Source organism: Macaca mulatta, chromosome 9, assembly GCF_049350105.2.
Source record: "Macaca mulatta isolate MMU2019108-1 chromosome 9, T2T-MMU8v2.0, whole genome shotgun sequence".
Classification (NCBI taxonomy): Eukaryota; Metazoa; Chordata; class Mammalia; order Primates; family Cercopithecidae; genus Macaca; species Macaca mulatta.
The window spans coordinates 126,348,346-126,372,253 of NC_133414.1; the positions used below are offsets into that span (position 1 = coordinate 126,348,346).

The 23,908-nt window shown below is 38.9% G+C and overlaps 1 protein-coding gene across 2 annotated transcripts in view; it reads left to right on the forward strand.

The window, feature by feature from the left end:
- Positions 1 to 22,604, forward strand: part of TDRD1 (tudor domain containing 1) — a 50,309-nt gene extending 27,705 nt beyond the window's left edge. Inside the window, exons 12-26 of one of the 2 annotated variants that reach the window (XM_077947556.1) lie at positions 3,977 to 4,144; positions 4,256 to 4,363; positions 5,572 to 5,742; positions 7,057 to 7,299; positions 7,680 to 7,817; positions 10,463 to 10,573; positions 11,312 to 11,482; positions 13,476 to 13,751; positions 14,305 to 14,424; positions 15,523 to 15,639; positions 19,003 to 19,170; positions 20,027 to 20,254; positions 20,859 to 20,905; positions 20,987 to 21,079; positions 22,468 to 22,604. In XM_077947556.1, the coding sequence (XP_077803682.1) occupies positions 3,977 to 4,144; positions 4,256 to 4,363; positions 5,572 to 5,742; positions 7,057 to 7,299; positions 7,680 to 7,817; positions 10,463 to 10,573; positions 11,312 to 11,482; positions 13,476 to 13,751; positions 14,305 to 14,424; positions 15,523 to 15,639; positions 19,003 to 19,170; positions 20,027 to 20,254; positions 20,859 to 20,905; positions 20,987 to 21,079 (2,159 nt within the window). In that variant the 3' untranslated portion in view covers positions 22,468 to 22,604. Of the gene's footprint in view, positions 1 to 3,976; positions 4,145 to 4,255; positions 4,364 to 5,571; positions 5,743 to 7,056; positions 7,300 to 7,679; positions 7,818 to 10,462; positions 10,574 to 11,311; positions 11,483 to 13,475; positions 13,752 to 14,304; positions 14,425 to 15,522; positions 15,640 to 19,002; positions 19,171 to 20,026; positions 20,255 to 20,858; positions 20,906 to 20,986; positions 22,412 to 22,467 lie in introns of those variants that run through there. The other variant, XM_015148227.3, reaches the window with a different exon arrangement.
- The last annotated feature ends 1,304 nt before the right edge of the window (positions 22,605 to 23,908 follow it).

Below are 23,908 nucleotides of genomic sequence, written 5' to 3' on the forward strand. Positions count from 1 at the left end.
ACTCTTGTCCAGGCTGGAGTGCAATGGCATGGTCTCAGCTCACTGTAACCTCCACGTCCCTGGTTCAAGTGATTCTCCTGCCTCAGCCTCCGGAGAAGATGGGATTACAGACAGGCGCCTGCCACCACGCCCAGCTAATTTTTTGTATTTTCAGTAGAGACAGGGTTTCACCATGTTGGCCAGGCTGGTCTTGAACTCCTGACCTTAGAGCAGTTCATTGGCCTCAGCCTCCCAAAGTGCTCACTCCTTACAGGCGTGAGCCACCACGCCCTTCCAAGTTAGGGCTTTTTAGCTCACATTTTCTTAGTTTGTTTTCCTTCCTTCTTGGGCATTCCGCCAGTAATTAATAGGGCTGTAAAATTATTTTCCAGCAGGACGGTGTTTCTGATTTTTTTTTACTTCTGTAAAAACTTGTGTGTGTGGTTTATTTAGATTAACAAGAGAACCAAGAAATTCTGCTTTTAGTGTTTTATTTCCTCATTGCCTAGTCACCTGTGTTAGTATTGTCTTTTTGATCCTTTACTTTGCTCCTGTACTGATTGCTTTAGGAGTAGATATAATTCATTGCCTCTTGCTCATTCATTCAGAGGTGATTGCTAGATTGACAGTGCCATGGTTGGCCACATCCTATCACATGAGCACACTTGAATCATCCTTAAATCTGCCTCCTCCTTACCTCCCATCCTTTGCCCTATCTGATTGGTTGCCAAGTCTTTATTGATTCTTCTTCCCAAGTATCCCTTGTATATGTCTTTTTTTATTTCTCCACTACCATTTTCTTAGCTCAGGAATCCTCATCATTCATGGACAATTGAAATAATTTTCTGATGTCAGTTTATCCTCCCTATCTCTATTCTTAGAGTACTTGCCTATGTGATATGCCTGAGACACAAATCTTGGTGGAACAGCTCTGATGAAAAGCTTTCAGTTCCTTGTCATTTGGTGGAGGAAACTAGAAGAGTTAGTGGTCTTGAGGTAGTCATGGTTGAAACCATAAGTTCTGGTGCAATAGAGTGAGGAAGAATAATGAGGAAGAGGAAGCTGGGGCCACCTGCAACGTGGAGTGAGGAGCTGTAATGGGAAAGGTGGGGACAGAATGGGAAGAACCTTGCCAGAGCAACAGAGGGTAAATGCTTCCAGGAGGGGGAGTCATCAGTAATATCAGATGCTATGAAGGTGTCCAGTGGAGGCAACAAGAAATCCACTGAGCAATATCTTCTTCACTAAGGCACTATGAAGGTACCTTCATGAAGGCTAAGACCAGTACAGACAAGCAGAAGAAATTATGTGGGATAGAGAAATTAGGTGTGATAGAGAAAGTGCAGGGTGCAACGGAAGCAGGTGGGAGGGTACCTAAGACTTGGAATGAAGCCATCTGGAAGTGATGCCACACGGAGCAGGAAATAACCAGGTGCTGCGGGTGGGGAGTATGTTGCACGAAAAGGAACATGTGTTAAGGCCTAGAGATGGGAAAAAGCATGATCAGGCCTGAGAAACTGAAAAATAAGTACGGCTAGATTTGGCCACTGTTGAAGAGGTGTATGTAGGATGGGGAAAGTATAGGTTGAGAGGTAAGCTAGAGCTGATCATTAAAGGTCGCAGGAGCTATGTTAAAGGGGTTGGACACGATTCTGAAGCCAACATAGAGAATGAAGGCTTGAGACACCTCTGTATTCAGCTTTTTGGATTCAAGTAATGTTGGTGGGTATGGGAGAATCAGATTTGGAAGTCAGAAAAGATGAGGTATGGGATATTAAGAGTTCCCATTAAACCACCTTCTTAAAAATTTAGCTGTGCCTCTGCCACAGAATTAAATCAGTCCTCCTGTCCTGCCCCTTTTTGGCCTAGCCTGGCTGAAAGCCATTACAACTTGTCTCTAATGTCAGCCTACGGAGCCAGCGACATCACCATGCTTTTGTCCTCTCTCCTCCTACTGTGATCCTAAGCCCAGCTGCAGTCAGCCTGGCATTATGATTTTGTACCCTCTTGTGATATTTGTCACACTGTAGCTCCTGATTGAACATCTTCTGTCTCCTACAAGATTTAGAATATCTAGATGCAAAGACTGTGACCTTTTACTTAACTACTTCTCCCCATTGCTGAGTATGGCATCTGACATACATTAGATGCTTAAGATACAATTTTTTTTTTTTTTTTGAGACGGAGTCTTGCTCTGTCACCAGGCTGGAGTGCAGTGCTGGTGCACCCTCTGCCTCCTGGGTTCAAGTGATACTCCTGCTTCAGCCTCCCGAGTCGCTGGGACTAGTAGGTGGGAGGTGTGCGCCACCATGCCCAGCTAAATTTTTAGTATTTTTAGTAGAGACGATGTTTCACCATGTTGGACAGCGTAGTCTCCATCTCCTGACCTCATGATCTGCCCACCTCGGCCTCCCAAAGTGTTGGGATTACAGGCGTGAGCCATGCCTGGCCAGATACAATTTTTAAAAGCTGACACAGTGGGTCTCTTCTCTAGTTCCAGCTACTCAGGAGGCCGAGGTGGGAGGAGGGCTTGGAGACCAGGAGTTTGAGGCCCCCAGTGTGCTATGATTGTACCTGTTAATAGCCATCACACACCAGCCTGGGCAACATAGCAAGACTCTGTCTCTTAAACAATAACTCATGGAGGATCTTATGATGGACTCATGCAGCTGAAACGAACTGTCCAGATCTCCCACTCCACCTATGTACACATGAAGAAACAGAAGCTGACTGGTCCAGTGGGTTACCTTAAGCCCAGAGATGGAGAACCAGAATCTTGCCCCCTTACTCTAGTTTAGTGCTCTTTTCACCATTATGCATACTGTGCTGTGAAACAACAGGACAATTGTTCATTTTCCTTGCTATTAAGTTTTTCTCTTGTCTTCTCCCTTATTTATGTTGTGATTTCTTTTGGAAACATTTTAAGAAATGGTTTTTAATTTGAGCCTATCTCTTACCCTTTACACTTGAGATCATTAAATTTACTTTGGCTACTGTTTAGAGCCAGTGATCCATTTCAGTGGGATTTCTAACATCAAGAATCCATTGTAATACATTCTGAGAGGTCATTCCTAGATAGCAAATTCCCTCCACTTTTTGTGGTGTATCCCAGCCTCCCCTTGGTCTTCAGAGTCAACCTATAGGTTAATGGTGAGAATCATTTCCTTTAATAAGTCTATAATCTAGATAATTATTTTCTCATATTTCTGTGTTTAAAACAATGAAGTCAGCCTTAGTTTTATGTGAATGGTATCTTATCCTTTAGTTCCTTAAAGCAGTAGTGGTTTTTGTCTTCTAGGATTCTGATTTGTTGTCGTAATGTCTCTAAATCTTGATGCTAAAAATATATTGCTTGAATAGTTGAAATTTTATAAACCATATACTTTTTTCATTTCTGTGAGTTTTCTCTTCTGAGTTATTTTTCATTGTGCTTTTGAAGCCTTTCCTTCTTAAACTCTTAGGTTAGCCCTAATTATTTTTCTCTTGACTTGTTACTTACGTTGCTTGTATCTTTTTTGAACTGTTGAATGCATTTTAAATTTCTAACAATTTTATCCTAATAAATTGTTCCCTATGGGGTTTATCATTTTCACTTAGAGTGAGTAGTAGGTCCTAATGTAATCTGATGTGTTTCTACTTGAGTATAATGAGAGGGTATCTATTCCAAATTGCATTTTCTTGAACTCTTTTAGGGACTATAAAGAGTGTATTATAGAGCATTTTAATTAGATCTGAACTTGTCTTTTATAAGTCGCTGATTTTCTATCTTGGACCAGTCTAGCTTTTGGTGACATTGAAGACTGCCCTTATAAACATTTATTATTGGGAAGAAGAACCACTATGACCTCTCAGACTGCCATCTTCCAGGAACCTTGCAGTCGTGGTCGTACTCTTTTTAAAATGATTAAAGCATGCATACTTTTTTTTTTTTTTTTTTTTTTTTTTTTTACTTTGGATGAAAACAAAATGCCTTACTTTTCCGTTTTCTTCTGATAAGGTGATCCTGAAGATGTTGGAAAAATGACAACTGAAAACAAAATTGTCGTAGACAAAAGTGACCTGATCCCGAAAGTGTTAACTTTGAATGTGGGTGATAAGTTTTGTGGTGTGGTCGCCCACATTCAAACACCGGAAGACTTCTTTTGTCAGCAACTGCAAAGTGGCCGTAAGTCAATTTTCTTGATTTGCTCTATCAAGCTAAAGTACTTCGAGAGATGACATGTAGAAATAATGTATAGATGCGTGTTTTTTTTTTAAATGTCATCTTTATCTTCAGGAAAGCTTGCTGAACTTCAGGCATCGCTTAGCAAGTACTGTGGTCAGTTGCCTCCACGCTCTGATTTTTATCCAGCCATTGGTGATATATGTTGTGCTCAGTTCTCAGGTAAGGAAAGAGTATTACTGATTTTTAAAATTCATTTTTATTTATTTTTTACTTACAATTGAGTAAAAACTGTTGAAACAGAGAGTCTTTGGTTTGCACTGATGGCTGGACTTAAAGTTTGAATATTACAGTGAACCAATCATGTTTTTAAATAGATCAAATTAAACTGGTTGAAGGGAGTGTGGTCTGACCTGGGTAAGGGCAGAGGGCCTGTGTGTGTCAAGGAGGTGGAGATATAAAGGAGGTATTTTGGGTTATTTTGTCAGCCTTTTGGTTTTTGGGGACTGGTGAAGATAATTCTGTTTAAGCTAATAGGTGGATGTGGAACCTCCCAGGTTCATATCTTCACCAGTTTTATTGAAATAGCAAGAGGGCCTGGAAGTGTGGAGCTGTCATGGTGCAGCCTTTGGATGGCACATGGCCTGCCTTGTGATAACCAGGTTCTGTTACTCTCTGCCAAAGAGAGGCCCAGTGGCCTCATGGAAGGGGAGATGCAGTAATCCTTCAGTAAACTCATTACTTGGTTAGTGGAGTCTGGTTGACCCATGTTTGCCAGGTGTTTTAAAACTAGTCTTGCTGCCGGGTGCGGTGGCTCAAGCCTGTAATCCCAGCACTTTGGGAGGCCGAGATGGGCGGATCACGAGGTCAGGAGATCGAGACCATCCTGGCTAACACGGTGAAACCCCGTCTCTACTAAGAAATACAAAAAATAGCCGGGCGAGGTGGCAGCGCCTGTAGTCCCAGCTACTCGGGAGGCTGAGGCCGGAGAATGGCGTGAACCCGGGAGGCGGAGCTTGCAGTGAGCTGAGATCCGGCCACTGCACTCCAGCCTGGGCTACAGAGCGAGACTCCGTCTCAAAAAAAAAAAAAAAACTAGTCTTGCTATTGAATGCTTCATGTATTGAGACCTTGTGATTCACATGATCAGGTTATGTTCTCTGTCCTAATGAGCTAACTACTGGAGAGACAAGACATATAAACTAATAATGACAGCATAAGATATAATTACTGTAGTAAGCTATTAATAAAGGTTACGTTTTAGGAGTTGAAGGCTTCTGATAAGCAAAATTAGTAAACATACTGTTCTATAAGCTTGATATCTATCAAAGAAAAATCTATAAATGACCATCTCTAATTTGAGGAGGAAAGGTTTTTGTTTACATCTGCAGTGGAAAAATCATTTGAGATTGAGTCTCTCCTTTTTTCAGAGGATGATCAGTGGTACCGTGCCTCCGTTCTGGCTTACGCTTCTGAAGAATCTGTACTGGTCGGATATGTAGATTATGGAAACTTTGAAATCCTTAGTTTGATGAGACTTTGTCCCATAATCCCAAAGTTGTTGGAATTGCCAATGCAAGCTATAAAGTGTGTGCTAGCAGGTATGAAATTTTTGTAGCCTCCATATTCTTTAAAAATTCTTAAGATGAAGAAACATGAAAACATGAAGAGAGAAATGAAATAGGGAAAAGCTGGCTCTCAAAACAACATGATCAGATGCTTAAAAGTTACTGTATATGTCATTTATCCCACTAGGATCAGAGATTTCGTTCCATGTCAGTCAGTTGGCTTCATTCAAACATACCATAATTTAGAAAGAATATCCTATCTCAGAAGGGTATTATTATTACATCTGCAGCATATCCAAGATCTTTTCCTTAGGCTATGTTGCAAAATGTAGTTATATCCCAAAATACTTCCTTAGGCTACATTCCCACAAGTGGAACAAGTCAGTCAGTCTCCTTCTTTTCATGTTTGTAATACACGTTGTACATTTTCTTCCAGAAAGGGTTGACCTAGTTTACATACCCAGCAAAAAAGTATGAGAGAGTCCGTTCTCGTACACATTGGTGCATCAAAGGGATGCTTCCATATTATTTCATCCTGGCCAATTTTGATAAGCTAAAGGTGAAATCATTTCAATTCACCTTATTACTAGTGAGGCTAAACATTTTTTTGGTAAGTTACTTGGCCCTTGCATTTCATAAACTGACTGAAGCATAACTCCTGGATTGCTGATTTGTAAGTGTCCTTTCAGGGTCGAGTTGTAAGTGCCACCAGTGTTTCGTATGTTTATGAGGGACCAGTACTTCTTCAGAGATGGTTTCGTACTTTTGTTTGTGGCTTTATTTTATTGGGCTATAATTTACGTACCTACCATAGTGTTCACTTTAGATGTTAACTATACAATTCAATAATTCTCAGTAAATTTACTGAGTTGTACAGACATCACTATAATCTGATTTAGAACATTTCCATCAGCCCGGTATGGTCTCTCGTGCCTATTTATAGTTAGTCCTTGCTCTGCAGGTAATAACTAATCTAATTTCTGGCTCTGTAGATTTGTGTTTCTGGACATTGTATATCAATGGAATTAACGTGGTTTTTGTTTTACATATTATAGAAGCTTTTTACAAGCTTTTTCTTTTTTTTTCTTGGTAGAGATGTGAGTCTGGCCATGTTGCACAGGCTGGTCTCAAATCTGCCTCGGCCTCCTGGAGTGCTGGAATGAGCCATTGCACACCAGCAGGCCTTTTCTTTGTTAATTATGTATTCATTTTTATGTTCCTCTTAAGTGACACGTTTCCTTTCCAGTGTTTGCCATAGGTTTCTTAAGTTTAACGTGGGGAAGTTAGGAGCTAAATTTCTAAGTGCTTTAAGAATAATTGTAACATTCATTCAAAATTCTTTGTTAGGAGTAAAGCCATCATTAGGAATTTGGACTCCAGAAGCTATTTGTCTCATGAAAAAACTTGTGCAGAACAAAATAATCACAGTGAAAGTGGTGGACAAGTTGGAAAACAGTTCCCTGGTGGAGCTTATTGATAAATCCGAGACACCTCATGTCAGTGTTAGCAGAGTTCTCATAGATGCAGGCTTTGCTGTGGGAGAACAGAGGATGGTGACAGATAAACCCAGTGACGTGAAAGAAGACAGTGGTAAGTCAGATGTTTACTGGATAATGCCTGTTCTGGAGTTCAGACGGTTCTATAAATAGTTTTTTGTACTTATAAAAAGAATTTATGTTGAAAGCCTTTCATCTTTTTAAATCAAGCATTCATCTAAGTACCTGTAAGAATGTTTGAAAAATAAAATTTTATGGTGAGTTTTATAGGTTGTCAGCAGCTGATGATCAGAAATGTAAATCTGAAATCACTTAGATAATTAATTGTAAGACTGACTTTAAGGTTAGTTTTCCTATAAAGTCACTTAAAAAGTCAGTGGAAATTCAGTTCTTCAAAAGCGAATTCCTCAGCCACCCCAACCTTGCTACATCCTTCCTCCACTATGTCCATTTAATGTTTAATTATTTTCACAGTTCCCTTGGGTGTGGAAGGAAAAGTAGATCCATTGGAGTGGACATGGGTTGAGCTTGCTGTTGACCAAACAGTAGATGTTGTGGTCTGTGTGATATATAGTCCTGGAGAATTTTATTGCCATGTGCTTAAAGAGGATGGTAAGTTGACCCTTGTCATTTGTTTCTTTTTACAAATACATTGGCATAGATAATAACTTCACAGGAGTTTGTTACTGAGTGATAAAAGTACCTCTTTCCAAGCAGGGCCAAGTGGGTATTTGTATTTCCAAGAAAGATTTGGTTATACGTAGTTAGCTTTTGTTCTCTTTTAAGCCACTATTTCTGTTTTCAACAATGCCTCTTTATATTTAAACCAGTTTACATGTCATACAGTATCTCCTAAATTCATTTACAGAAATTAATTCGGCCTAGTATAGTGGCTCACTCCTATAATCCCAACACTGGGAGGCTGAGGCAAGAGGATGGCGAGGCCAAGAACTCAAGGGTGCAGTGAGCCTTGATCATACCAGTGCACTCCAGCCTGGGCAGCAGAGCTAGACCCTGTCTCTGGAAAACAAACAAACAAAAAAACAAATTTAACTTGTATTGAAGTATTAATGTAACACATAGATACATGTGTATATAGGAGTACAACATAATGAATTATCACAATCTCCACACACTTATATAACCAGCCTCTAAGTCAAGCAATAAAACATTACCAGTATCTCAGAAGTTTCCCTCCTATCCCCTCCCATCATTACTTCTTCTTTCTTTTTTTTTTGGGATGGAGTCTCGCTGTGTTGCTCAGGCCTGAGTGCAGTGGCGCAATCTCGGCTCACTGCAACCTCCGCCTCCCAGGTTCAAGTAATTCTCCTGCCTCAGCCTCCTGAGTAGCTGGGACCATAGGAGCGTGCCACCACACCCAAGTATTTTTTTTTTTCTTTTGTATTTTTGGCACCTATTTTTATAGGTGATTATACAAACATAATCTAAAAATTCTAAAGATGAAGAAGGAAACATGAAAACATGTTTCAAAAGTTACAAAAGTGTATATAGTGGAAAGTAAGTTTCGTGGTTCCTCTTCTCAATTTTCCAAATATTTTTTTCAGAGATACTCTATACATATGCTTGTATGAGTACATATAATCCTTTTCTATATCTATAAATAGTATAAAATGGTAAGTTTTGCATTTTTTCTTCCACTACATTTTGGATATCAGGTCACATACTGTTTAGTCTCTTTTTAAATAAGTTTTTATTTTGGAATAATTTTAGGTTTACAGAAAATCACAAAGATGGTACATAGAGTTCCTGTATGTCCCTCACCCAGCTTCTCCTGTAGTTAGCATGTGATCATGGCACATTTGTTGCAACGAAGAGACCAACAGTGGTATATTGCTATTAACTGAACTCCAAACTTTATTTGGTTTTTGCTAGATTTTCCACTAGTGTCCTTTTTCTGTTCAGGAGCCACTCTGTGATACCACATTGCTGTTTAGTCTCTCTTCTTTTTCATGGCTACATGATACTCCACTGAGTCGGTTTATCCTAATTTAATTAACCTAAGTTAACATCTAGTTGCTCCATATCCTCACAAACATTGTGTGTTTTCTTTTTTGTTTGAGCCATTCTGGTGAGCATCATTGATCTTAACTTTTCCAAATCTTGGTTTTTCTTTGTTAAATAAGGACATTAAACTAGATAATAAGGACATTAAACTAGAGATAGGGTCCTGTCTCACCCCATAGTTGTGAGATTTAACCTAAGTGTGGATAAATACTACTTAGTATGGATAAATACACACTAGTAAGTGTGGATAAGTACAGAATTAGTGGTTTCCAAGCTTTTATTACTAAAACAAATCCTTGTACTGTGATTTTTACTTTAGGAGTAGATCCCTGGGACAAGTTGCTGAAACTGTAACTAGAGTATTAGGTCAAAGGAATATGTGTGTTTGTGCTTTTGAGAGCTAGTGTTCTTCAGAGGCCAGGCAAACAATCCCCCAGCAGCAGTGTATCATTGTCTATCGCGTGTCCTTAAACTGTATTTAGGCTAATCTGAAAGGCGAAACTTCTGAAACATTAGAATTTGTTTTCCATTTTAGTAAGTGAGCCTTTGTTACATACTTAAAAGGCATTTGCTTTTCTTTTACTACTACTAAGTGATTCAGATCCCTTCTGCATTCAGAAGCTCTCCGTGGTCTGCATTTTGCAGGGACAGCTCCAATGTCACTCTCCAGTGGCTACTTTTCCACTTCTGTGCTTCGCTAGCCTGCTGCCCACTTTTGGTTGCCTAATTTCATAATTCTGTCCTTTGTCTGACAGCCATGTCTTCCTTCTGGAAATACCCTCTCCTGCAAATGTGGTGTACTTCGAATTTCTTTATGAAACCTCCAGCATGCAGAGCTCATGAGCTCTGACTTCTTACACGTTACCTGTGCCATCCATTTAGTGATTATAGTCACTTTCAGGACAGCTTTTATGTAGCGTCTGTATGGGCTTGTATGCTGTTTTCTTATCTCTCTGCAAAGTTAATGCTTGAGTGTACTGATGATCATGCTCTAATTGTTTCTTTTTGCTCAGTAAATCGTTGGTGTTGGGTTTATTGAGAGTATTAACTAAGTAACTTATTTGCCCAATGGTTTTTTAATAAGGAAAAGCATTGGGTAGACTTAATAGTAGTTCGGGGCGGTACCTGTGATTTTTATGATCAAGACGTTTTCTGACTTTAAAGGAAAATCTATGTTGTTTATTTTTTAATATGTTCTTAATTTTTTAATCCTATATGTATTTTATTTTCAGATTTAAAGAAACTGAATGATTTGAACAAGTCATTAGCAGAACATTGCCAGCAGAAGTTACCTAATGGTTTCAAGGCAGAGATAGGACAACCTTGTTGTGCTTTTTTTGCCGGTAAGTTGTAGTTGATGTAATCTTGACTTTTAGAACCTTACATTTCTTAACATTCAACTCTTATTTTTAGTGCACATTTTCTTAATGTTTAAGCAAATGTTTTTCATGGCCAAGACTAAATGAATGCTTACGATGTCATGTGTTTTTCCTTCTCTTTGTAACAAGGAATCTCCAAGTGATGCTTTGTTGCCTAAACTTCATTAAACATTATTTTAATGCTTTTCTTTCCAGAATTTCTGGTAATATTAAAATAAGTTAGCTCATGGAAGAGTTGTTCACTGCAGGGTGTTTCCTGTCACTCTAAGTGTTTAGAGTATTTTGGAAATCTATTTGAGACATCTTCATTACAATAATTTTTTTACTATTTAGTACTTATTTTACCACATAACAAGTAAAATAATCTGAGCCATTAGTGCTAAGAGTATTAACTGACAAGTATATTCAAGTCTTACCTTCACCTTCACATTCTGTTTATTGGATAGGTTGTGAATGAAATCTTTAATTCATATCAAATGTAAAAGTATGGTACTACACATTTTGGCGATAGTCTAAAAATAGATTTTGAGAATTCTTTCATTCTAGAGATTTTGGGATTTTGAAAAATGAAAGGCATGATTTGGGGAAGTAAGCAAATTTATTACCTGCTTTTAGACAAAGGGTGGCTTTTTTTCAAGATAAGTATTTCAAGTGCCAATAGAAAGGAAATGTTCCATGTCACAAACTGTGTGTTAAACCTAGGTGATGGTAATTGGTATCGTGCTTTAGTCAAGGAAATCTTACCAAATGGAAATGTTAAAGTACATTTTGTGGATTATGGAAACATCGAAGAAGTTACTGCAGATGAACTCCGAATGATATCATCAACATTTTTAAACCTCCCCTTTCAGGGGATACGGTGCCGGTTAGCAGGTATGGTATACCATAAGAAACTTTCTCGACTACTTTCTAATACTTGCGGCATATAATGTAAGTGTTAATATCTACAATGTTAACATTTTGTGTGAGTTAGAAGATCCTGCTTCATATTATTATAAAACTTAGAAATTTATTTACCATATTGGCCAAAACGTCCAGTGTTGTCAGAGTAGGGAAGCAGCTGCTTTCCTGACCATGGGAATAAAAACTCCTTGATCCTCTGGAAGGCATTGGCAGGATTCCTTAAGAACCTCCAGTGTTCATACCTTCTGATTTAGTAATTTTCCTCCTAGTAATTTTTCCCGGAGAAATCCAGGAATTGCACAGAGTAAGTTACAAAAATAATGATTACACTGCTGTTAATAATGACAGAATAACATAAATAGTCAATAATAGCGGATTGGGTAAATGATCCATAAAATGAATAATGATAGTACTTATTTCGTAGGGTTGTTGGGAGGATTAAATGAAGGCTTAGGACAGGGTCTGGCACCCAAAGTTCTGCCTGTTTAACTCTCTATTGCACAGTCATTATGGATGATGTTAAATATGTGTTATTGATAAGAATTGTTCATGATTTAAGTGAAGAAAACAGGTTATAAAAGAGTGTTGTGATGAAGACAACAGACTTCAGAGCCAACCGCTGCTTGCTGTCTATGAGATGTTTAGACAAATTATTTAAACTTGCTGTGCTACTCTTTCCTTATCTGGAAGTTATTCCTACCTTCCTCAATGAGTTGTTAAGAGAAAAATATAAAGCACTTAACAGTGCTTGGCATTATACCTATAGTAGCAGTTATTATAAAAATTTTATAATAGAATATATGAGAGAATATGTGTATATGTGCATGTGTGTATTTTGGACATCTGCACATAAAAAGTATGGGTGGTTGGATTCCAAAATGTGAACAGTGGTAAAGTCAGGCAGCACAGATGGATTTATTTCTTCTGCTAATCTGTTTCTATTTATTTTACAATATGTTTCAGATTATTGGGTTTTTTTTTCTTTTTTTCTTTTTTTTTTTTTTTGTGATAGGGTTTCACTCTTGTTACCCAGGCTGGAGTGCAATGGCACAATCTTGGCTCACTGCAACCTCTGCCTCCCGGGTTCAAGCGGTTCTCCTACGTCATCAGCCTCCTGAGTAGCTGAGATTACAGGCATGTGCCATCACGCCCGACTAATTTTTTGTATTTTTAGTAGAGACGGGGTTTCTCCATGTTGGTCAGGCTGGTCTTGAAATCCTGACCTCAGGTGATCCGCCTGCCTCCACCTCCCAAAGTGCTGGGATTACAGGCATGAGTCACTGTGCCTGGCCCAGATTATTGTTCTTAATTACCATATTTTATTCCAGCGCTGCTTAAATTATGGCCTCCAAACTAGCAACATCAACATGGGAACTTGTTAATAACTGCAGATTCTCAGCCCCCACCCTAGATCAGACCTACAAAAATTAGAAACTCTGGGTAGGGCCCCACAGTCTGTGTTTTAACAAGGCCTCTGGATGATTGAGATACGTGTTCATGTTTGAAAATCGCTGCTAAGAAAACAAGGGTGTAAGCCAAAGTTATCCAAGAAAAATAATTTTTGCTTACATAATGAAAAACATTTTGATGTTACTAGAAAACTGTCCACAAAAGTGGCAGTATATCAGCTGACATCTTCTACCAGCATAATGGTTAACTCAGAACATGATGGTGAATTCTAAAACAGTACTCCTTTTTCTATTGGAAAATGCCAGGTAAAGATACGTTAGCAGAGAAAGTAAGGAAAGATCCTGAGCCTCCTAAAACCCTAGAGTGTATTAGTAAATGCATTATCCGTAAGTCAGGCATGCAAGATGTAGGTGTGTAATTGAATATTGAAGATACTCAGGTTTGCTGACCTGAAAGTAAACTTGGCAAAGACCTGGTCCTGGGTACGGATACTACTAAAGCAAAACTGAAGCTTGTGCATAGGATTCTTTTTACTGCTGTCCTTATTTTCCAGATATACAGTCTAGAAACAAACATTGGTCTGAAGAAGCCATAACAAGATTCCAGATGTGTGTTGCTGGGGTAAAATTGCAAGCCAGAGTGGTTGAAGTCACTGAAAATGGGACAGGAGTTGAACTCACTGATCTTTCCACTCGTTATCCCAGAATAATCAGTGATGTTCTGATTGATGAACATCTGGTTTTAAAATCTGCTTCACCACATAAAGACTTACCAGATGACAGACTTGTTAATAAACATGAACTTCAAGTTCATATACAGGGACTTCAAGGTAACGTTTTAAAACCATTTTATTTGTTTAAATTTGTTATTCTTTGCTCTCAGAGACTGAAAATTATTCTGTCATAAATGACAATTTTCCTGTAGAAATAGGCTTTACGGACATAGATTAGTAGGTTAATATTAATTATATTATTGAAAGATAATTATTAAAAAAAAAAAGAAAGATAATTATTTTATTGAACAAACATTCATTTCAATGTAATTATCAGATAAACATATATTATACAGAGATAATCTCCCTTAGAAGCTTGAGTAAATTGTAAGAATTAAGTATTTGACAGAGATGGAAATATAGAGAAATACACTACAGGAGTGTAATAGTTCAAGGATTTCATTGTAGACTGAACTTTTTTGTACTGCCCACACAATCCCTCAAATGGAATAGATTGTTTTGTGAAAATACAGATTTTTATTTTGGGGATTTGGAAATGTTGATAATCAATTGATGAACAAATGATTGAATTAAATATGTTACTGAGGAAAACAACAGTACATTTTTTTTTTTATTCCATGTGTGAGACCTGTGTTTTGTATGCTTCCAGCTACTGCTTCAGCTGAGCAATGGAAGACGATAGAATTGCCAGTTAATAAAACTGTGAAAGCAAATGTATTAGAAATCATAAGCCCAAATTTGTTTTATGCTCTACCAAACGGGATGCCAGGTAAGAAACCAAAATTTGAGAAATATTTACGCTCGTCTTTTAAACTGTAAAATGGAAGTGCCGGTCTTGAATTCCTTAGGAAATGAAGGGGAGAAGAGGCTCACTGTTTTAAGGAAGAACTGATCATAACACTTAAGGCCAATTTAGTTACGAAACACAAGTGGGAACTTGAAGGGAAGCCCTACTACAGTCAGCACCTGCCTGCCCAGTGGCCTGGTCTACAGCTTTTTATAACAAAAGTGTCCTTAATTACTGTATAATTTCTTGTTTAAAAACACGTTCTCTATATTGAATCATATTTAGTGCTTTAGATATATCGAAAGACTTTGTAATCCATTCGTAATCATAGCTTTACTACACCTTAGAGACTTAGAGAAATGTTTCATACTAGAACGAATCTTGAAGAAAAGTAGCACATAAAAATTTATTTTTAATTTTCTTTTGTTCTTTCGTGAAAGTTACAATTAAGGAATCCCTTAAATGTATATGACTTTATCCTTGTAGTATCTGAAGATGCAAGTTGAGTGCTTTTTAGAATAATTTGCAGGCACTTTTAAAGCTGAAAAAAATGAAACTTTTGTTTCAAATTTTCAAAGTTAGAACTGTGGTAATGCCAATAACTGCTCTTAAATTTATCTCTAATACTACAAAATGATCTTTATTCTGTGTACCAAAAAGCAGGAGCTTAGGGTTGATTCTGACAACATGTGGTATGATGAATTGGAAATGCTATTGAGGATAGTTTTATTAAGTATAGCACTCACTGTGAAAAGTACACTAAACAATCGTGAAAATACAACTTAGTAAGTTTTCACAGAGTGAACAAACCAGTATAACCACCCTGATCAAGCAATTGATCCACCGGAGGCTTCCTCCCTGCCCCTTCCCAGTATTGATTGCGTACCTTCTGCAAATGGCAACCAATAGTGGGTATATTTATTTTCAAATATAATGTATATTTTATATACGTGTGTATATTTTCAGTATGCATATTTTAATACACAAAGGGTTTTTTGATTAGACTTGCCATTCTTTTGTATACTGTTAATAGTAGCATTTGAAATTTTCTTCACAAAAGATTGCTTTTGTATATTTTAGAAAATCAGGAAAAGCTGTGCATATTGACAGCTGAATTATTAGAATACTGCAATGCTCCGAAAAGTCGACCACCCTATAGACCAAGAATTGGAGATGCATGCTGTGCCAAATACACAAGTAAGGTTGTTTTAGGGAAAATATTAGAGGAAAGGTATTTAGTCTGTTTTCTTTTACATGATACTATGTAGATTTTGGTATTTTAGCTGCTTATTTCATTTGGTTTAGGGAGAGAAATTAAGGAAGGCAGTCATGTGGATTTAATTCATATATTGGTCATTCAGCTTTTCGATTCTATATAGATTATTTTTAGGCAAGGATATAGGTAGATTTCTACAAATCTGTCAGTACTTACAGATAACCAGCTCGAGATAACCACACTTCTAATGGATCAGTCACGTTACACTTATTTATGGAGGGGTTGCAAAGAATTCATAGGGTTCCATATGTGAATGTACTAAAAGAAGGAGGAAATGCTTCAGGGAGTCAGGCTCATTGATGAGGGCATACTTTGAGCATTCTCTGTTTTAATATCTCTTTTTAATAAATTTCCTATGCTAATATAAATAACACTTGGATTTGCTTCTGGGATCAAGGTTAAGTGGAGCGGAGCCAGGTTACAGTGCTGCTTCATGGTCTGCACTCAGGTCCAATTGGCAGGCCTGTTACTGGGGGTCATGGATAAGTATGGCTCCTGCCAGTCCCTGGGCAGAGGTGGCTGGTGGCAGGATGGCAGCCACATGGGGCAAGAGCTGAGATCAGTTGGGGACAGGGCTGCTTCCAGTCAGTAGCTAGGAACAGGGTCTTGAAAGTCTGCCACTGGGGCATGGGCCTGCCTTCTCAAAGAGCCTTCCTCAATCTTGGGCTCCAATGGCGTTTCAGAACCCCCATCTGTATCCCAAACCTCTCACAAAGGCATTTTTGTGGTTAGATGGGCATCAAATTGCTTTTGTTCAGGGTGCACAAGTTGGGGACCTTCAAATTTCATGGTCTTGCAGATATCACGCATAGTTTTGTTTTTCTTTTGTATGAGAACTGGATCTACACTTTCCCTTTCTTCCCAGGATAAATCATAATTTTTGGTTCTGTAAGTATTCTGCCTTACTGCATTAGGACTGCATGAGCACTGTTCACAGCTGAGCTGTGCAGTGTATTACAGTTACATTCTCGTTTGCCACTTTTGTTGTTAGTGTTCTATAGACTTTCACTAATTATTTCTAGTGCTCTGCATTAGTGCAAATTCCTGCAAAGAACACAACATGTACTTTATCAACTATTACCATATTGGAGGCATCTTCAGCCTTCCAGTCTGCTTCTGCACAGGCTGCTTGTCCTCCAGACCTGAGCTGTTATCCTGGGTTTTTCCTCACCATGCTGAGATCGTTTCAGCCCTGACCCCCTTATTTCCTGGATGGTGCTTCTGCCCCCCACACCATGTTAGCTAGATTTCTTCCTCCCTCCTCCCACTTTGTTTTTTGGATCCTCGGCTTCCCTTTTGATTTACTCCAGTATTTGGGCGGATCCTGTCCTCCAGAAGCTGAGAAAAGGTGCATGTAAGACATTTTCTGTTACCTCCTATGTTTGAAAAAGTCTTTAGCCTAATCATTAATCGATAGGTTGCCTGGATATAGAATTCTAGATTGGAAATGGTTTTTCCCTTACAACTTTGAAGGCACTGCTTTTATTGTGTTTTAGCTGTTGGTGTTTCTGGTCAAAAGATCAGTGTTATTCTGGATTCCACAAACTTCGTATGTTTTTTCCCCCTTTCTGGAACAGTTAGTGTTCTCTTCACCTGTTGTGAAATTTATGATGTGACCTTAGTATGGTGTTTCTTTTTCTACTATTTTGCTGGGCACTCAGTGGGTGGACCCCTTAAGTCTAGAAATTCATGAGCTTCAGTTTGAGAAACTTTCCTGAATTAATGCTTTTAGTTCCTTTTGTTTTCTGTTCTGTTAGGAGCTCCAAGTCTTCTAATGCTTAATTTGGACTCTTCTGCTAAATGTCCTCTTCTCTCATCTTTTTTGTTTTTAAAGAGATTTCCTCAATTTCACCTTCCAACTTTTTTAATTTAGGTTTTCATTTCTATCACATTTTAAATTTCAATAGCTTTTTTTTTTTTTTTTGGTTTTTCATGTGTATGTGTTTTAATACTACCCTGTTCTTTCAAGCGTGGAATGTATTTCTCCAAGGATATTACTGTCAGTCTTCTAATGTTCATTGTCATGTTCCTCCTTTGCCTTGGTTTCCCTAAGGTCCTATTTTGTTTTGGTCTCCTCTGATGTTAGAAGCTTTCTGCAAATCTCTGGTGATCCTGTGCTGTTCCTGTATTTAAGATGGGGCACTGAGAAGTTACTGGGAAGTTGCTTTGAGAGTGGGCAGGGGCTTATCCACTGGTGGCCTTCACTGTGGGTGATCTGGCTCAGCCATTTCACTGCAGACTCCCAGTGTCGCCATCTTGATGGGCTGTCACATGGGCTGGTTGCCTCCTGCCTGGAGTGCACAGCTTGCCCGCTGGTGTTAAACTCCCCCTGGTCTGCTCTGCCTCATGCTCTCCAGTCCATGGCCACTGTGGTTCATTGTCTCCGGAGAGGAAACCTCCAGTCTTCTGCCCTCAAGTAGAAGCATTATTAAAACATGGGAACATAAAGCTCACCATTCTCTTTAGCAACTTAAAAGTAGGTGTTATATGTAAATAAGTGTATGAACCAAAGCCTGTTCAGATGTCTTTGCAAGTAACTCTGCTTCCTTGGCCAGTCATTTCCAACTCCATCTTAACTCCTAATGTTGAATGAGTAGCACCAGTCGTTGAGACTTTAGGGACTGGGGATTTGTGACGCGAGCTGGGATGCTTTTTGGCTTCCCCATTGCCAACTTTGGTTGAGCTACCATGGCTCTATTAAATGATTTTCATTCAAACATCTGCTTTCCAGCTTCCAGTATTCTGTGGTCTTTTCTCTTGTTCTCTATTCTTGTGGTTTTACACATTAAAAAAAAAAAAATCCTGTTAGGGATTGGGCCCAGTGGCTCACGCCTGTAATCCGAACACTTTGGGAGGCTGAGGCAGTAGGATAACTTGAGTTCAGGAGTTCAAGACCAGCCTAGGCAGCATGGCAAGACTCTATCTCTACCAAGAATAAAAAATTAGCTGGGCATGGTGATGTGTACCTGTAGTCCCAGCTACTCGAGAAGCTGAGGTGAGAGGATTGCTTGAGCCTGGGAGGTGGAGGTTACAGTGAGCCAAGATTGTGTCACTGCACTCCAGCCTGGGCTACAGAGCCAGACCCTGTCTCAAAAAGAAAGAAAAAAAATTCTATTACATTTTACATAGGAGTGTAGAGGTAAATGCTTATATTTAGTTTGAAGTCTAACCAGAAATTTTGGCATGGATTTTTAAGTGACATAAATATAACTATGGATAACCATCTTAAAGTAGGAGGAGTCACTGACTGTAAATTCTTACCTGAGATTTCATTCTATTTTCAGGTGATGATTTTTGGTATCGTGCAGTTGTTCTGGGGACATCAGACACTGATGTGGAAGTGCTGTATGCAGACTACGGAAACATTGAAACCGTGCCTCTTTGCAGAGTGCAACCAATCACCTCTAGCCACCTGGCGCTTCCTTTCCAAATTATTAGATGTTCACTTGAAGGTAGACAGCTAAGTCACTTTCCAATTTAGGTGTCTGGGTTTTGTTTTGTTTTTTTTCCTCTTTGTGTTTCCTAGCTCTAAGTCTGAATCAAATGGGTATTTCCAGTAAGTGCCTTAATGTTTTTAAATATTAAGAGTTTTCAAATCAGTTTCATATTCTTTATTGAATTCTCACAAAAACTATACTCAATGAGTCTTTGTTTTATAGATTAGTTTCAGAGGGCCAGGGTTCAGAGATTCGGTTTGCCCCAGTTGCTGAGCTAGTAAGTGGCAGGGCCAGGATGTGAACCAGGGTGTCTGGTGTCTGTGAACCAGGGTGTCTGACCTCTCATTTGGGGTCTTTCTGCTTTGTCACATCTCTCTTTAGGGACTAAAGGCATTCAGATGACACCATTTTTGGCTACCTTATGCATAATAAATCATATATTCAGCTCCTTAGTTGAAATTTGAATAAAGTGAACAAAAATACTTAAAGTAGCTTTTTAGTGTCGCTCCTGATGTCCTTATGCAGAGGACTTGCAGATAATACCATACCAGTTGCTTCATGGTCCTCTTAGGTTTTGACTCAGAGTTGGAAAATTATCTTTGTTGTGTGTTTCTCCTGTTGGAATATATGAGGGACAGATGTGTCTGTTTCATGCCCACTAGTCCAAGATGAGTGCTTGATGCCTTGTTAGGTGATCAGTAAATATGTATTGAATAAATTTGCCTTTTGTAATGCAACAGCAGTAGTACATCAAAGCATACCTAAATCCAGCTGCAGTCCAGTAAGCCTTTTGCTTATTATTCTTAGATAATTTATCCAAATTATATCTTTTTAAAAGGGACTAAAAGACTGTAATATCCATTTTTTCCAGGGTTAATGGAATTGAATGGAAGCTCTTCTCAATTAATAATAATGCTGCTAAAAAATTTCATGTTGAATCAGAATGTAATGCTTTCTGTGAAAGGAATTACAAAGAATGTCCATACAGTGTCAGTTGAGAAATGTTCTGAGAATGGGACTGTCGATGTAGCTGATAAGCTGGTGACGTTTGGTCTGGCAAAAAACATCACACCTCAAGGGCAGAGTGCTTTGAATAGAGGTATTCTTTTCAAGTGTTATTAATAACAGATGTTAAGTGTGAGGAATAAGAGAGAATCAATTTAGTTGACTTGACCTTTTCTCACTCCCCGTGCCATACTGTCTCCTCCTCCTCCACAAATCCAGTGGTGGGATTCTGATTCCCATGGCTGCCGGGGAGGGCCGCCTTGATGGAGGCAGTCCTCCGAGTCCAGATAGTCCTTAGATCAGACTTGTCAGCACTGCTGTGGGAATTGACACAAAGGGCTTTGAAAATGCCAGGCATTCTGCATGTCCTTATTTCCAATTTACTTTTATCCTGATCAAAAGGAGAAGTCATAGTTTTGAGATTCCATCTTCTTGGTGCTTCATAAGATGTATGTTTAACAGACCTGGCCTCAACCAAAAAGAGAGATGATAGACAGCCGAAACCTTGGAGACATGGGTTGTTAATGTAGTCAAATTCAGACCACGGTAGTAGATCGTCTCAGAGCCCAAATGGATCCATCCAGGTCTCTGTAGTCGGAACCCATGCACAAGGGGGAGAGCTATCTGTATGTTTAGACTCTCAAGTTTCTTCTTTACGTTGTATGTTACCTAATGGCTTATTTTTCTTGTGCTTTTAGAAAAGATGTATAGGATGAAGTGCTGCTGCACAGAGCTACAGAAACAAGTAGGTAACATTTCCTTTAAGTGAAATTATACTCTTAACGTTTTTAGAAATTAAATCATACGGTTTCTTTTTCACCCACAGGTTGAAAAACATGAACATATTCTTCTCTTCCTCTTAAACAATTCAACAAATCAAAATAAATTTATTGAAATGAAAAAACTGTTAAAAAGTTAAGTAAGTTAAATTGTATGTTTTCGCCTCTTTTATGATCACCAATAGGACATCTTCAGGCATATTGTCAGGATAGAGCTCACGAAGTGAAACCTATTGTAAGGCTGTACTTTTGTGATTTAATGACGTGAGGTTTGGTCGTAATGCTTCTGCTGTTTTTGTAGGTTTATCTGATCGTTTTCCTTTGCCACTGCTAACAGAACTGAACCCCCAGGGGTATTCCAGTTGTGATAGCCTTTCCTTACTGTTGTTCAATTTTAAGAATGCCTATGTTACTGATACATGGAGGGACTTGTAAAACTTGTTGTGACATAAAGCTTAGCCTCAGATCTTTTGTCTAGATTTGAAATTAACTCAGCTCTCACTTGTGCACATTGCTGTAAATATGTTTAGCACTTTTTGTGAGGGGTATCTGAAGGGCCAGGAACAGAGAGTGGGCTGCACTGAGGGTATTTTTCATTTCAAAACAAAACATACTCCTTGCTTTTGGCTGTGGTGATTCTATTGTCTGGAGAACATACTGGTGAGTTTTAAACCAGTGTTCCTTCCCCTCCACCCCCTTTTTTTTTTAAATGTCTGGCATCCTTCGTTGCAAGATGGCTCTCAGAAATACATTTTTGGTTAAGAGCCAGTTAGAACTTGTGATCAGGGCTGGGGGTGGTGGCTTACGCCTGTAATCCCAGCACTTTGGGAGGCTGAGGCAGGCAGATCACCTGAGCCCAGGAGTTCAAAGCCAGCCTGGCCAACATGGCAAAACACTGTCTTTACTTAAAATACAAAATTAGCTGGGCGTGGTGGTACACACCTGTTATCCTAGCTACTTGGGAGGCTGAGACAGGAGAATCACTTCAATCCAGGAGGTGGAGGTTGCAGTGAGCCAAGACTATGCTACTATACTCCAGGCTGGGCGACAGAGTAAGACTTTGTCTCAAAAAAAAAAAAAAAAAAAAAAAAAACCACAACAAAAAGCAACTTCTAATCTCAGAATAAAGTTGTCCTCCTCACCACGTTGAGTTGTTATAGTTCCAGCCAAAAACAAAGGAACTTTTGTTGGTTAACAAGTTTATGTTAGACTGGAAATAGTTCGAGAGGTGGCTGTATTACTCTTCATGAATCTTTTATGGGTGTAGTGACTCTCAGGAACCAACTGCCAACTGTGTTAAAACGTATCTTTCAAGTGATAATAGACGATTTCTTTGTTTTTTAAGAAAGGTCAACTGAATTATAAGCTAAATGTAATTAATACAAGATCAACTATCTTGATTCTTAAGTTTCCTTTTACACATTTTGGGTTATTACAACTTTCAATCCTTTCTAATACATTGTCTTGATACTGTTTTGTGTGTTTGAGCTTAAAATCTTTTAATCTTTTTTTTTTTTTTTTTTTTTAGAGATGGAGTCTTGCTCTGTCACCCAGGCTGGAGTGCAATGGCGTGATCTCGGCTCACTGCAACCCCTGCCTCCCAGGTTCATGCCATTCTCCCACCTCAGTCTCCCGAGTAGCTAGGACTACAGGTGCATGCTGCCACGCCTGGCTAATCTTAAACTTAATGGTGATTTTAATTTCATAGATTAAGGAACATGCAATGACATGGATTTCTGGAATTTAGTCCTAGTACCAAGTCATTTTATATATATATATATGTATGTGTGTGTATATATATGTATGTGTGTGTATATATATATATTTTTTTTCTTTTTTCTTTTTTTTGGATGAAGTCTTGCTCTGTCGCCCAGGCTGAGAGTGCAGTGGTGCGATCTCAGCTCACTGCAACCTCTGCCTCCGCGGTTCACGCCATTCTCCTGCCTCAGCCTCCTTAGTAGCTGGGACTACAGGTGCCCACCACCATGCCCAGCTAATTTTTTTGTATTTTTAGTAGAAAAGTAGAGATGGGGTTTCATGGTGTTAGCCAGGATGGTCTCGATCTCCTGACTTCATGATCCGCCCGCCTTGGCCTCCCAGATTGCTGGGATTACAGGCATGAGCCACTGTGCCCGGCCACAAAGTCGCTATATTTTTAACCAAGTTGGTTGCCCTGTATGTTCTTCTTATGTGTGTAATAGGCCTTTTTCCTAAGGATATTGAAAGTGCTTACACATACAACTTAAAGTGAAATTTCATTGTTTCTCCATAGGTTTAGGATAGGGCTTAGTAGCTTTCAAATTAATTTGATATAAAGCATAGTAGTTGAACTGGATTTTTCCTTACTGTGGGAATACATAGATATTTTATTTACATTTGAATACAGTGTAATACCTTGTGTTTGGGTAGTGCATATTTACAAAGCACTTTTACATCTATTCACACACTTAATCTTCACAATACCCTTGAAAAGAAAGTAGGACCCATTTTACAGTTAAGGAAGCTGAGGCTCAGAGAGGGTTACAAGACTGTCCAAAATCACACACAGGCTGTGAAACTAGGTCTTACGACTCAAAACAATTCTCTCAACTTCCCTTAGCTGCTACATGTACAGTATCCTTTTAGATCAGATCAGATCAGTTCCACAGGGCATGAAACTAGAGGGTTATATTATTGGGAAAAAAACGATGTACAAGGTTGCTTAAGCATTACTTCATTGTGGTGAAAATAGAGCTGAATATTTACTCCTTTAAATTATTTGGTGTAGAATGGGTGTAAATATGTATTTTGGCCAGGCATGGTGGCTCAGGCCTGTAATCCCAGCACTTTGGGAAGCTGAGGTGGGCAGATCGCATGAGGCCCAGGAGTTTGAGACCAGCCTGGCCCATATGGTGAAACTTCCTCTCTACCAAAAAAAATATAGAATTAGCCAGGCAAGGGCACACACCTGTAGTCCCAGCTACTGGGGA